At 36.5% G+C, this 16,032-nt stretch overlaps 1 protein-coding gene across 6 annotated transcripts in view; it reads left to right on the top strand.

Annotated features, from left to right (window-relative positions):
• The window catches only part of LOC122563131 (uncharacterized), a 91,436-nt gene that overhangs the window by 8,402 nt on the left and 67,002 nt on the right, over positions 1-16,032 (top strand). For all 6 annotated transcript variants that reach the window (XR_006315494.2, XR_006315492.2, XR_006315493.2 and 3 more), the window contains exons 4-6: positions 6,003-6,148; positions 9,139-9,240; positions 11,041-11,605. Coding sequence is in view for 3 of the 6 variants with exons in the window: in XM_087973538.1 (XP_087829664.1) it covers positions 6,003-6,148; positions 9,139-9,240; positions 11,041-11,605 (813 nt within the window). In the remaining 3 variants the exon portion in view is untranslated. The remainder of the gene's footprint in view (positions 1-6,002; positions 6,149-9,138; positions 9,241-11,040; positions 11,606-16,032) is intronic.

Genomic DNA, 16,032 nt, shown 5'->3' with positions numbered 1-16,032 from the left:
CTCACCACTGTATGCCACTATATTGCATCCATAACATTTTATTTAGGAATGTAGGAACGGGACTAGGCCAGTCAGGCTGTCCACCACCATTCAATATGATCACTTCAATGCCTTTTATCCACTTCATCCCCATAACCCTATTTGCCTCTAGTAATCAAAGTTTTACCAGTCTCTGTTTTAAACACACTCAAGACTGAACTTCCATGGCCCTCTGTGGGAGAGAATTCCAAAGATTCACAACAATAAAATTCTCTTCATCTTAAATGGGAACCTTGGTTTGAGACTCCCCAACTATGAGAAATGTCTTGCATGCGTATACTCTATCAATCCTTTAAAATATGTTGTAAGTTTCAATAAGATCATCTCTAATTCTTCAAAACTTTAGAGAATACAAGCCCATTTTGCTCAAACTTTTCATAGGACAGTCCCACCATCTGATGTCAAGTTTGGTGAATCTTTGTTGCACTCCCTTTTATGGCAATAATATCTTTACTGAGATAAGGAAACAAAACTGCACTCAGTATTCCAGGTGATGTCTAATCAACCTCCTATACAATTGAAACAAGACTTCACTACTCCCTGGACTCAAATCCTCTTGCAATAAAAAGTAATGTTCCATTAGCCTTGCTAATTCCTAGTTTGAAAATATGTTCAGGAAAGAACGCAAAATCCCTTAGTTTTCTATACTGGGGATTAGGAAGCAGTTTTGTGAATTGTAATTTCATCAAAATAAATGTCGGTCTGGAAACATATTTCTCTTGTCCTGCCTAAGTTCTTTTAACCCCTGAACTAATTATGGCTAGAGTCTTTATTGTAGAGTTGGTATAAATAATCCAGATTAAATCTAAATTAATTATCTTACAAGATAATATGTTTCAATAGTGATGAGTTCAAAATAATTGATCTGTTCATGAAGCAATTTACAACATTCAGAGGAACTGGAGAGCATTTGAAAGACATATTAATTTTTTGAGCATTTTTCATCCCTCTTCGCATTTTGTACTTTTTTTTCTCTTAACCTGTGTGCAGTGATGAGACATATCTAGTTCAGTAGTTAAAAACATTCCACAAAACTGACGTTTCAGTTTGATGAAAATTTTCTCAGTGCTGACATAAGGTCGTAAATCTAAATTGTTACATCAGTTTATCTTTTTACAGATGCTGGCTCACCTGTAGAGTGTTTCCAGTTTATCCTGTTTATATTTCTGATTTCTAGTAGCTGCAGTGTTTTTGCATTGACTTGCACGTGTGTTATTGGCTATATAACAGGATGGAATAGCCGATGGACGACACAACAGTAATGTAGAGTCAAGTATCTGTCTTCTTGGATTCTGCAGTTGATCCTGCTTTGGTCTGCTGGGCAGGTTAAGTTATTTATGTATGCTTTAATAATTGTGGTTTAACGTAGTCCTACTCATGTGTGGTACCTGTTAAGCATGGATGCCCAAGCCTGTTTCAAAAAAGAAAAAGCAGGTTATTACTAGGATTAGCATAATATGTTATTTCTGTGAATGCTACTCATTTAAAGGTACACTGCAACTTTAATCAAGGTAAGTAGATTTTAAGAAAAATTTGGAATGCTGCATTTTAGACTTGGCATTGCCACTCTCTGAGCTGCTGCATCTGTTTCTGCCCTTGCTAGTAGACAATGCTACTGTACTCCTCTTTACTGATTTAAATGTCTGTCCTCCACCCTAAAAAACCTCCATTTTATGAATTGACCCCTGCAGTCCTGTAAGTAAACTTTTACCAAAAGACAATAGTTCTAAAGACAGTAGGGTAAAGTGAAGGCCGAGTAATATTATTGGTAGATTATTAATTCAGAAGCTCAGCTAATGTTCTGGGGACCTGGGTTTGAATTTTGCCATGGCAGATAATGGACTTTGAGTTCAATTTTAAAAAAAATGGAATTAATATTTTACTGATTGCCATGAAACCATTGTTGATTGTCGTAAAAACCCGTCTTGGTTCACTAATATCCTTCAGGGAAGGAAATCTGCCATCCTCACCTGGCCTGGGTTACATGTGACTCCATATGCACAGCAGTGTGGTTGGCTCTCAGTTGCTCTCTGAAATGGCCTAGCAAGCCATTCAGTTATACCAGTCACCAGAAAGTCTCCAAGGACAACTAGGGACCAGCAATAAATGCTGGCCACCCAGTGACACCACGTCCACAAATGAATAAAACAAACAAATTCTGGATTTAGCGGGAGCTGAGGTCAGATTTGAGCATACAATATTAAAGTTATGAAATTCACTCTCATATATGTAGGTGAGTAAGCAATGATAGTATTTTTGATATCACTTCTTCACAGCATGTATTGCCCATTGGAATTTTTTTTTGTTATCCTTCATTATAAGAATAGCTCTCTATCTGTTCTTTGTGTGGTCTTAACAGAGATCAGTTCAGAAGGTGGGTGAGGAACATGTATGTTTGGATATATTGTGGTGTTTGCAAAATACAGAATCACGAAAATTCCTTTTGTGTGTATGTAAGCAAGGGATTGTTGGATAGAACTAACTGAAGCAGTTGGAAACCATTCAAACATTTTTCAGCTTGGACTTTGTTGTATTATCCTATGTTTTGCACTTGTTGGGGATGAGGATGAGAGAGGCATAGGGAGGATGTCTTAAGAAGATTGTTCGTTCATGGTGCATCTTTCTATTCCAGGGCATATTTGGAGGGAATGGTTCAGCTTTGAATGAGAAGCTAGAAAACTAAATGGGGAAAGAAGAAAATCTAGAGTTACGATTGTAGATTTCAGTGATGAAATGATGATGATTGAAGAAGACTAGTGAAGTGTGAACGAGTATAGATAGGTTGTGCCAATTAATTCAAAAGTTTGTTGCACAAAAGAATTTTTTTAAAAAAGCTATCTAAATATATCCAACAGCTAAAATTATATTGAACCACATAGCAAAGTTTTAATCTGTTTCCCAGCACTTTCCATTATCGAGACTCCAGTCTAGGGAGATGATACTATTTCAACTGTTAGGTTTCATTTAAATGATTGACAGTTCCTTAACAAGGCAGTGAAGACAGTTCATTGAATCCTGTCCAAATCTGCCAATATGAACACTTCACAAACCCGAGGATCTAAACTTTCTTAGTTCTAATAATCCCTATATTTCAACCAAGCTCTCCCGGCCTTAAACTTTCTCAAAGCTAAACCATTATGCTGAGGTGACTTGTTCCCAGAACCTGACCTGAATTCACCTTCTAGGAGAAAAAAATAAACTTTATTCTAAACTTAATACTGACATCTTCTGAAATTAACTAAAACTTGGTTAATCCTAAATGCTTCTGAACTGAAACCAAAGTTAATGATTTTACATTTTTACTCTACTCGTTGTAAACCTGACAGTATAAACATTTTCCCAGTGATACCACAGGGATTCATAGTCACCTGCTCTGTCAAAAATGCTGAATTTAGTTATGTTCCGGAAGGGCTTTTTTTAACAGCCACTTTCACCTGAACTCAAATTCCAAAAGATAAAATTAAGAAATAAATTGTGCACCTTTAATCGCATTTTTTATTGTGTATCTTATAGTTCATTTTGATGAGGTCAGTTCTGTTTGCTTTAAAGAAATAAACTCTTATTATGGAAGATTTACTATGCACTTTTGTGGGTCTAATGTCCTCAGCATCATAGATCGTTTAAACTTAGGAATGCAGTAAATTTGAGGTGAATTCCAAGTCTGATCTGAGCTGCTATAACATAGTTTATAAAGTCAGCAGGCTAAGTAGAGGAGGAACATTATCTCTTAAAAATAGAGACTTGATGAATTTTGGAGATCTGTGATTTGTAAAGTTAGAGATTTTTTGCTTTAACAGGGTGTAATTCTATGCAGTAATATTGTTCTCAAATTCATTGTCCAGTTTAATTCTAATACAGCCAAGTGGTTCTACCCATCGATTACATTTTTCCAAAATGTAACTATATTATTGATACTTCTTGCAAAATGCAATACCTGTTTTTCTTTCTGAAAAATAGGTATGTTATTTTGAGATCTTTTTTTAACAGAGCAGCCAGTTTGAGTTTGTATTGTAGAACAATCCAATCTAGAAAGGTGGCAGTATTAGCCAGAGCAGCAATATGATCAAAAATTATAAATTTTAGAAGTGGCAAAGACCGTTACTGGTTCTTTGGATGTCCAAGAGTTCAAAAATAGTAGTATGAATTCCCTTTTACTATCCTCTCCCTGCATTTTGCCACCAAAACTATTTTGTTCCCTCTTGAATTCAGTGACATTTCCCTGGGGAAATAGTGCGCAAATAAACAATATATTGCACATTTAGCAGTCTCTTGTGAAACATAGAAACAGAAAATAGAAACAAGAGTAGGTCTTTTGGCCTCCCAAGCCTGGTCCACTATTCAATATTATCATGAATAATCAACTCAATTCCCGAGTCCTGCTTTTGCCCCATACCCTTTAATCTCTTTAGCCTTAAGAACGATATATGTCTCCTTGAAAACATTATGTTTTGGCTTCAACCGCTTTCTGTTTCAGAGAATTCCATTGGTTCTCTGTCTCTGGGTAAAGAAATCTCAAAATGGCCTACCCTGTATCTTTAGACTGTGAAGTAATACTTACTAATATCCATTAAGTTGAATTACTGGAACAATTTTACCAAATACTACTTTCAGTGGATATAAAAATCATAGCCAATTGATCTGCAATATTTATGCTATGTTCTGTGGACCAGCTGCTGACGTAGAGTTTTAAGGCAAAAGCAGGTCATCAAAGGGAAATCTAAGAAACTTGAGTCCAATAATTCCATCTCTCTGAAACGGCTTTAAAGTATTTCCATTTTACTACAGATTGTAATTGGTAGAATTACATGATCCTTGTTACAAAGAAATTTCAGATCTTTTCGATTTGACCATTGTCACCCCTGCTTCTGGGTTAGACTCTGCTGAGACTATAATGGGAATTAAAGTTTTTTTTAAAGAAAGGATAAATAGGAATTAATTAGAGCAGTATTCTCAAAGTAAATTTGCCAAATTCAATAAGACCAACTATCATATCATCAGTCAAATGCACAGGTAGCTAAAGCAAATACGTTGCACTGCAAAATCTGGTCTAAATCTAAAGAATCTGGACAATGTTTAGATTTTAATGTGCTATTACTTTCTGTGGCAGTAGATAAACCTGCATTTGTTGTTATTTAGACTTGTCCATGCACATTTAGTTCTTAAAAAGCTATGTGCATCGACTGATTGAAAATGTGAGTTGCAAGGGCAGCTGGGCACTTAGGAGATGAGTGAATGTGGTACTGAACTGTACCTCTTTAACTAGACTAAAGGATTACAAAATATGAAATGACTGAGAAGGATAATGTAAATTGTAGGGCTGAATTTTATGTCAAAGCACAGAAAAAGAAATAGAAGGAAATAAAAACTGGATTCAGATTGAAAGAGGCAAAGGAAAAGTTTGAAACTAATATTTTGATTTTAAATTAGACAATTGAAAATTCTCCCACTTACTATGAAAACCTAAAGAATTGGATTCCATGTTTGTATTTGGTACTTTTCAGTGCTAAATAGAATAATCTCATTTAGAAAGGGACATTGACTTGAAATGACTGGGCTTAACTTTCAATGGCACATCTTGTTCATTTCTGCCACACAAGTACTATAGAAACATCACAGCATTCAATGCAATTAAGAGTTGATGTACACAGTGAGATTGCTGTTTTTCTTGACAACTCTTTAACTATATATCCAAATTTCATCTAAAATTGCATATGAGAAAAGATAGTTGCTATTAATACTGACATTATAATTACACTGCATTCTGTCATTCAGCTCATGACTGCATCAACACTAACTTGCATTTATATAGCATCTGTAACATAGAAAATGAGCAGCAGAGGAGTGTTGCAAGTTAGCTATGTGCATACAAATATTTCTGTCTCATGCTCTTAAAAGGCACAGGTAGTGCACTATTGTTATTGAATTTCTTATTTTGGACTTTAAAAATTAACTATGTTTTATAGGTTTGCTAGTGTGACATTGTCTTTGAAAAGTGATATACAAAGATTGTTAAAGATTCTTCCAAAAAAAGAAGTTCATGGAAGGAACCTGGATGTCCGGCATTTTACGAAAGCAAATTACCAGTATTTTGAAACCCAGTTCATAAATGGTGAGTTTTCTGAAGGTTAAGCATTTGAAATTCTGGTCATTCGATATTTTCAGGGATAAAAATTGGAAGTGCTGGAGAAATTCTTAAGCTTCAAAGAAGAGTCATACTGGATTTAAAAAGTTAACTCTGTTTCTCTCTCCATAGATGCTGCCGTACCTGCTGTGTTTCTCCAGCACTTTGTTTTTATTTCAAATGTCCAGCATGTAGAATACTTAGCTTTTATTATAATAGTTTCAGGAGTCTGACTGATGAAGTAGGCTATAGAACTTTTAATTGTAGAATAATATTAGACTTATTCTTCCACTTTTTCATTTATGGTAGTTTTCCTGAAGCTACTTCAGATAGTTTCTCTTAGCACAGTGATAAGACTGCAGTCTAATGTGATCTAGAATTTGTAGTTACAAGTTTTTAAGTTTGCAGACATATTTTATTAGAATTAACATTTATCTCATTCTAAATTGAGTCCAGTATAAATTAGAAATGACTGTAGGAAGTTCTGAGTGATCAGTTTAGTTAGTAACCTGCTCATTGCTGCAACAGAGTTTATTATTTTGAAATCCGGAAGAGAATTTGATTAGATTGTAGTTTGATACTGTTATGGTGTTATTAATATGAAGTATCTGGACAGAGTGGACTGGGAGAAACTACTCCTGCCTATAAGTAGACCGCGAACCAGAGGGCAGAGTTCTTTTTACAAAGAAGAAATGCAACATGGGGCAAATCGTTTTCCACAAAGTGGGTACTTAGGGTATGGAATACACTTCCTGGAACTGTGGTTGAAGCAATTTAATTGAGACATTCAAGGGGGTGATGGATGAGTATTTAAATAGAGTCAGAGAGATGTACAGCATGAAACAGATATTTTGGTCCTACTCATCCATGTCAACCAGATATCCTAACCCAATCTAGTCTGACCTGCGAGATTACAAGTGGAAGGAAGGATGCTGACTCTGAGTATTTTGACTTAGTCACAATGCAGTCCCAAATGCTTCATTCTGCACAGAAATAAAAGTCTTAAGGTTTTGTGATTGAGGGTGTTTATAGGATATTGGCAAAATCAGCTTATCCCTGTTTATTGCTTATCCCTGTTTGTCCATGATACATTGGTGATAAGTCACTTTACAGAATCACTGAAGTCAGAGTCACGATGATATACATTGGAAGGGGAGCTTGCATATGTCATTGTTGCCTTGTCTAAATTATGGATTTTGCAGTTTGGGAAGCAGAGAGCAAGCTGCTACAGTTGGTTCCACAGGATAGTGCAACATCGAGGGCCGAAGGGTCTGTGCTGCGCTGTAATGTTCTATGTTCTAGTGCATATTGTAGGTGTGCATGCTGGGGGGCTAATGTTTTCTAACAGTGGAGAGAGTGAATATTTAAAGTAATATGGACAGGACAATTCCAGGACCCACTCTTAGATTGGTTCAGGTTATATTCAACTGTAAAGATTGTTGGCAGTAAGAGACCTCCAGGTAATCTGTGGCTCACTTCCCATGCCATCTACTGGTATGGTTAAATAGTGCAACAATAGAAAGACCAAGGTTGGATGTTTAAATGTTTCAAAAGGAGTGGACTCAAATGTGGGATAAAAACAGAAGTTTCAGGAAAAGCTCAGCAGTTCTGGCAGCATCTGTGTAGAATAATCAGAGTTAACATTTCGGGTCTGGTGCCCCTTCCTCAGAATGGGGATGTTTGTAAAACAGCGGAATTGATTAATCCATTGAATCAAAAGACTTTGTTAAATAGAGAAAATAGTACAGATAAGAAACAGAAAGGAGCTAGAGGAGGATAGAATTGGACAAAGAGATAGAGGTATAAAACTTGCAAAAAGAATGAATGTTCATATTGCAAAAATATCATCATTGCTTAGTAGGTTTCACTAAACATCAGAAACAGAATTGGAGAGTTGAGAATATTAATAAATATGGAGTACTAATAAATATGGAGTGGTGTGATATTATAGTCATAGCGACCTCTCTGGTTTAGGCAGGATTGAGAAATGTAAACTCACTGGAAGAGAATGGTGCAATTACGACCTTAGTGTTGAATCGTTAATGATATTGCAGCACCATATGCTAAAGGTTGTCTATGGCAGAATGGAAACGATAAATTATCTACACGTTATTGGTCATTAACTGCAGAAGTTTGGCAAAGGGAGTGAATTTCTCATAAATTTGACACACATGCCCACTCCTTCAAAATTCCCTCAATCTCAAACCTTTATTTTTTAAAATATCTGTAATTGTTTCTCACTGTTTCAACTTGTCGTCCTGCTTCTACTCCATCAATTTGTTTAAGCTTATAAGCAGGAATAAGATCATCTCTAGGCAATTTGTTTTTTGCAAATTTTGTTGAGTAATAATGAATAGCCATGGAATGCTGCTTTGCTGTTTTTGTTTTGAATAGTGCCATGGAGTTTTTTTAATATCCATCTGAGATTTCAAATGGACTTCAGTTTAACATCTCATACAAGGATCCTGCTACGACAGTGCAGTACTGCAGTTGGGTGCTACATTGAATTGTCAGCCGATATTATGTGCTGTTTCACTGGAGCACGGTCTTATCCCATAACCTTCTGAACTAGAGGCAAGAATGTTACAAATGACCCAAAGCCAGCTGATATATTTAGGATTCTGTGTTCAGTTTAAGTTGTATTGCATCAGGAAAGAGGACCAACCTTGGGGAATGTGCAGCATTTGATTGAGGTGATTCCAGGAATGAGAGGTTTTCGATAAGAAGGACAACAGGAACTGAAACTGCCTTTGCTAGAAAACAATGAGGAAATTTGATAGATATGCTCAGAATTGAGAACTATTGATGAAACACAATTCTTTTTGACATGGATGTAGAAATAATGGCATTGCTTGAAGCAACGGAAGATACAACTATGCAGAGAAAGAGCAAGGAAATGGGTTAGTTGTAGATTGCTGGTTGTATTTCTTACCGTTCAGGCTGTCTGTTCCATCTGTACAATGTTCTTCATCTTACAGCAATGGAAAAATCAAAGTTGCATTCAGCACACTGCGATATTTTTGGTTGCAATGGAAATGACAACCAATTTGTATTTGATCCTGTGGAAGAAGGATATCCAGGTATGCTGTATATATTTGTTTATTATCTGTATTCTCATACCTTTGTTTTATGTGTCTGGTCTGCTTGTGTGTACATTCCCACCCTACATTTTCATGTTTCAACTCACTAGTCACTCTCCTGGAAGCATTGGTTGATTGCTGATATTTGGTTCTAAAAATGTTCAAAGACTATTTTTAGTCCTGGGGGGTGTCACAGCCAAACAGAATCCTGCTCTCTGCAGCCATGCACACACATGCTGCAGGAAATTGATTCAGTGCAGTTGCATTGATTCATTTATATCCTTTGTTGATTGGATGCTGACACTAATTAATTGTACTGAAGTACTTTTTGCTTTGGCTAAGATCAATAAACTAAGTTTGGAGCAGAAATTATTCTTGGTTTATTTCAGTTTTGTAGGTATTTTTAATCACTTTGATCAGACATGTGAATTACACCTCTACAGGAGGTTGGACTTGGAATTTCTGATCCAGAGGCAGGGGTGTTACCATCGCATCACAAGGACCTTTTTTTGCTTTTGTGTAATTACTACCTGAATAAAGTTGCTGAGATACTGAGGATGTCCAGATAGCAACCCACATGAAACTCAATTCCATCGTCATCTGTTGTGTTCTTGAATTCTGGGAATAATGTTTTCTGTGCCCAAATCTGACCGTCAACACTTCACTGTTCCCAGAAAGTGAAAAATTGCAATTCTTATGTTTTATTGGCTGAATACCCAATAAGTGGTGAAATCAAGCAGTAGCAAATAATTTTCGAATGTTTTAGCTTTGTGATTTTTTTTGGAAGATCAACAGTAGTAATCTAGAGCATAAAGTGGCATGGAATCAGTAATAAGATATTGAATCAATGACCCAATAATCAAACTTTTATATTACAGTTTATTTTATACATTTCTTCTAAAAAACATTGCCAAATTGTTAATAAATGCCTAACATCGATGTGGTATTCTGATCGAATACATTTAGCAATGGCTTTCATAGACTTGGCAATTTCTAATACTTATTCTAAGGGCATTGCACAAACATTGTATAAGCAGAACATTGGTGATGTTTGTGATACATCTGACTCTTAAATGGCCAACTTTCACCAAAATAAAGTTTCCTTCAGAAGTATTAGTAAACAATTGGATCTATGCAAAATATTCTATTTACATTAAATTTATGATTACTTTGAAACTCTTTCTTTTATAAAAAAGCGTTAAATTTAAGAATTGGTTAAATGCAGGTGTTGTTCTCCATGAATTGTGTGAATGCTGAGATCATAAAAATAGCTTTTGTGAAAAAGTTACCACTATAGATGAAATTGCTGTACACTATTCATAATTTATTTTCAGCCCGTCAATCTCTGAGAAGGAATATCATTGTGCTGTTAATGTCTAATCACAATTGGGTGAAAGGAAGGTAAAGATAATTGACTTACACTGCATTGATATCCCAAGTGCTGCTAGTAGATCTAGCCTGTGATCTTTTTATGAAAATGTAACTGAATTCATTTCTTTATCAAATCATTAAGTGATTTCACATTTGCTACGTTGTCAGGTAATCTTGAATGAATGTAAATCTTGTTAAGTTATGACAATGATATCACAGTTATTTAGTTGAATGTCGACCCTGCGACTTCGAAGTTCATATACAAGGTTGAATGTTTGGTTTCAAGCTACATTTACATGAAATTTTTGGAATATTTTAGTCCTTTTGCATAAGTGTGCAAGTACTTTGTATCTGATGTAATGAAGGTTATATTTGGTCATGTTTCCAATTAGATACCAAAAGACATTTTGTTTTATTTCTTTTGCAAAGACCCAATTCCATGGCAGATCCAGCAGAAGTTTTCAACGTTTATAAATCTTCGTTCGTTGACGAAGGATCCAGTAGTCCCGGACAATACCTTTCCACCGTTGCCACATCCACCAATTAGACAAATCACTTCAGTTGTTGAAACTAAACTCCATCATGGCTCTACACCATTTTCAAACAATATGTTGTTACAAAATTTGACTTCTTTGGCTGTACCACCTGTGAGCATATCAGCTGCGAATATTCCATCTCCAGTTGTTGGTGCATTTCCCCAGATTTTCTTCAAATACTTAACTTCGTTGGGAATACCACTTACAAACATCCCAGCTCCACTTCTCAGTACATTTCCAAGATTTTTCTTACAAAGCTTACCTTCGTCGCCAGTATCACCTGTGAACGTTCCAATTCCGGTTCTTAGTGGACATGGACTAAGTCAGATATCTCAAACTTCTTGTGTTAATCCTGCGACATTCATAGCACCAACAATAATGGGTCTTTCCACCTTGGACAATAATAAGACTCCACCTGTGTATAATACGTATCATAAGGATTACAAGTTATCAGGAAGGTGAGAACTTGAATGCTAATTTGTTAAATTTATTCATCATTCAGCTTTTCTTTTTACAGATTGACTAAAGCTTGAAAACATTGTTGCTTTCAGTCATCATTCCTATGCATCTGAAGAACAATTTACTGTCCTGTCAATTATTGAAAAATGTTCGCACAAATTTAGGTTTTTATAAATTGTACAGTGCTGAAATTACTTGTTTTAACATGGAATGGCCAGTCAATGGCTGCATCCGTAGTAACCTGCAATATAGTCGAAACAACATTGTAATAGAGAGGGCCGGAGCTTTGGAAGGTGGTGCAATACCAAATTATGATCAGTCTACAGGACAAGAAGGAACACTAAGCTTTCTCTTCAAAATATTGAAGTTTGGTCTGTTTTATTGAAATTTTGTTTGTGTGCTTGTATTTGCTGAATATAATCACAAATGTAGCTGATAAACATTGGGAAATTATCTACATTTGAAGCAAAGCTTGAGAATAGGTTCAGTTGAACACTACTTCCTCATACTGTTTGTAATATGTTCCTGCAGTTGCTTCTAGAAACACTTTGTAACATATAGGGACGATGGAGAATCATAGAATTTTGCAGCACACAAAGAGGCTATCATGCTGCTTCAGCTTTATGAAATAGCCCTACAAGTTAGTCCTGCACTCACACCCTATTTTTGACCCCATAACACCACAAACGAATCCTCTTCCAGTAACCATATATTGAAAAATGCTATGGTATCTCTTTTCACCATTCTTCTGGGTATCTCTAGATGCATACCCCCTGAACAAAGACTTTTGACTTGTATTACATGCTTCACAAACTTTTTTATCATTGTTGGATTCTTCTTTGGTTGTCCTTGCTCTAATGAAAATATTCCCAACTTCTCCAATCTCTTCATATCCATGTTATCGTCTGATAAATGACTTATGTACTCTATTTAGTCTTGACATCATCCCAAATGTGCAGTGTCCAGAGTTTGTACACCAGTCTTCAGCTAAAACTGCCAATGATTTGTCAAAGTTAATAATATTGTGCATTTAAAGTAATGAAATGTTCTTACCTAACCACTTCACAGGGATATTTTAAACAAAGTATGACACCAAGCATAAAGAAATAGTGGGTCTGATGCAAAAGCTTGGTCAGATGTCAGTTTTGAAAAGTTTCTTCAAGGAAGAAATTGAGGGAATAGTGAAGGAAGGATATTTTAGGTATTTGGGGCCGAGGCAGCTGAAGGCATGGCTACCTGTGGTGGAGCAATTAAAATCAGGGATACACAAGAACACATAATTTGTTTTTGTGATATCTCAAGAGAGTTGTGGGACTGAAGGAGAGTATGGATCAAGACCATGTAAGAACTTGAAAACAAAGATGAACATTGCACCTTATAGATGGTACACATAGCCACTAATGGTCTGTCACTGGTGGATTGAAATGATGATAGATCAGCTTCAATCAAGTGAGCTGCTTTATGCTGGATGCTGTTGAGCTTCTGAAATGTTGGAGCTGCACTTATTCAGCCAATGGAAAGTTTTGCATTACACACCTGACTTCTGCCTTACAAGCAGTGGGCAGATATTGTGGAACTGAGAGATGGGAAGCATTTTCTCTGAGGCTATTGTGAGTTTGGAACTCTGTGCTTCTGAAGGCATTAGAGTTGGGGTGTTTGAATATTTCTAAAATGGAGCTGGAAAGATTCTTATTAGGCATGGGAATCTCAGCTCATTAGGATTGGATGAGAAAGTGGAATTCAGATTAGCCATGACGTTATTAATGGCAAAGCAGGTTTAAAGGCCAAAATGGCCTATTTCTCCTATTTTGTATGTTCCTTCACTGTCACTGGATAAAATTACTGGAACTCATCTTTAACAGCACTAACAGTATGCCTACACCACATGAAGGACAGTGGTTAAAAATGGCAGCTCATGATCACTTTCACAAGGGTAATTAAAGATGTGCAATCGCTCACAACCATGAATGAATATTAAAAAAAAGTTTCTACTTTTGCCATGTTCTGCAACCTTATCGCCTGGCATAACCAATAAACTACCATTGCCATCAAGCCAGGGAACCAAGCCCGGTTTAACAAAGCATCAAGAGCACATGCCAGGAGGAGCACCAGGCATCCTAAATAATGAAGTTGCAAACTAGTGCAGATGCAATACAGAACTTGTATTCCAAACAGGGGAAGTCGAAAGAGATAGATAGGGCTAAGTGATTTCAGAAGCAATGGATCAAATCTAAGATTTGCAGTCTGGCCAGATCCAGATGTGGATTGTGAAAGATTGTTGAGGTGTGTCACAGTCCACAAGACGCTGAGGTAACATTTATGTAATATTCTGCTTTTGCATTTTCCCTGCCAAAATGAGCAATTTCCCATTTTCCCACTGCATATTGCACCTGCCAAGTTTTTGCCAACTCATTTGGCTATCAGGAGGGGGCATGATTTTAAGGTGATTGGAGGAAAGTTTAGGGGCGATGCCAGAGGTAGGTTCTTTCCACAGAGAGTGGTGGGTGCTTGGAATGCACTGTCAGCAGTGGTGGTAGAGTCAGATACGTTAGAGACATTTAAGCGACTCTTGGCTAGACATATGGATGATAGTAAAATGTAGGGTATGTAGGTTAATTCGATCTTAGAGTAGGATAAAAGGTTGGCACAACATGGAGGCCAAAGAGCCTGTACTGTGCTATACTGTTCTATGTTTATTTAACTTATCTATATCAGTCTATATCCTTGCTTTCTCAGCTTCCTTTTAATATTGGCGTCATTTGTAAATTTAGCCACCTTCTCATCCCCTCATCTAAGTCATTGTTGTTAATTGTTCAAATCTTGGACCCAGCACAGATCCTTGTTGGGCCCTACTTGTCACATCTTGCTCGTCTGTAAAAGACTCATTTATGCATACTCAATTTTCTAATTATGCTAATAAGTTATAAGTTAACTTATACCATGAGCTTCTACTTTGTACAATAACCTTTTCTGAGGAACCTTACCAGATGCTTTCTAAAAATCCAAATATAGTACTTCACAGGCTTCCTTTTATCCACAATACATGTTGCTCCTTCTCAGAATTCAAATAAATTGTTAACCATGTTTCCCTTTCCCAAAACCATGCAGACACTTCCCAAGAGATGCTCATTATAACATCCTTAATGATCAATTCTAGTACCTTCCACACTTAGTAATGAGTACTCTCCTCTGATGTAATATAAAATGTTATTTTTTCCCTTTTACATTTCTTGCAAATTGTCCTAAAGTGCACAAGATGAATACTTACGTTATTAATATGCAGATTGCAGGCAGAGAATAATTTCTTTCCTGCAATGCAGACATCATTGGTACTGTTTTTCATCTCTAGTTGCTTTTGATCCGAGTGGCTTATATGTTATTTCAGAGTACATTTAGGGATCAACTGCATTACTGTGGGTCTGGAGTAACATTTACACCAGGATGGCGGAATTAAAGTGCTTTAGTGGTGCAACTGGTTTTTGCAACTAGGGCATTACTGTGACTAGTTTTACATTACAGATCTTTAAAAATACTTATTAATATAAGTTCCTTCGCCTGTTGTGTTGCGATCTGGACCAGTGTCCGCATTATCCTGGGCTTTTGGACTACTGGCCCAGTGACATCACCACTAAATGACCATCTTATTGGACATAGCGAATGGATTTTTCTAACTGAAGGGACATAGGCCGTGGTGTGCACCCAGTGGTCAGTATTAAATCGTGCTCATTTTGTTACAAATAGCATTCACTGACATTTGAATATTGGGAGTAAAATTTCAAAACTTTGGTAATGCACTAAGTAGTGAGCAGGATAGTAACAAACTTCAGAGGGACTTATGAAACTGAAATAATACAAGTTTGATGACAAATGATCGAAGTATGAAGTGATGCTTTTAGCAGCAAAAATGAACAATATGGTATAAATTGTAATACTTTAAGGGGGTGCAAGAGCACAGGAATCAAGCTCATCTACAAACTGTTATAAGCCTTGCTGGGAAAATTCATAAGGCAGTTTGTATAACTAGGACAAGTACTTTTTCAAATAAGGGTACTGTAGACAAGAAAAGTCAATCCAACGAGTTCAAGATGCACAAAGATTTTTCACTAATATCAACACTGATTTGGATGTAAATAGAGGAGGAATAGTTAGTAAGTTTGCAGATGACACCAAAATGAATGGTATAGTGGACAATGAAGATGGTTATCTCAAGAGTGCAATGGGACCTTGATCAGCTGGGCCAAGGAATGACAAATGGAAGTTAATTTAGATAAATGTGGTGTTGCTATTTGGTAAGGCAATCAGGGCAGGACTTGCACACTTAATGGTAAGGTCCTGGGGAGATTGGCTGAACAAAGAGACAAAAGGGAGCAGTAATGGTAGTATATACGAGCAATAGAGATGGAAATTGGCTGTAAACTAAGTTGTG

The sequence above is a fragment of the Chiloscyllium plagiosum genome, unplaced genomic scaffold, assembly GCF_037043375.1.
Source record: "Chiloscyllium plagiosum isolate Xiang-an unplaced genomic scaffold, Cpla_swu_hap1 HiC_scaffold_26, whole genome shotgun sequence".
Lineage (NCBI taxonomy): Eukaryota > Metazoa > Chordata > Chondrichthyes > Orectolobiformes > Hemiscylliidae > Chiloscyllium > Chiloscyllium plagiosum.
This window is presented reverse-complemented; position numbering and strand designations above follow the sequence as displayed.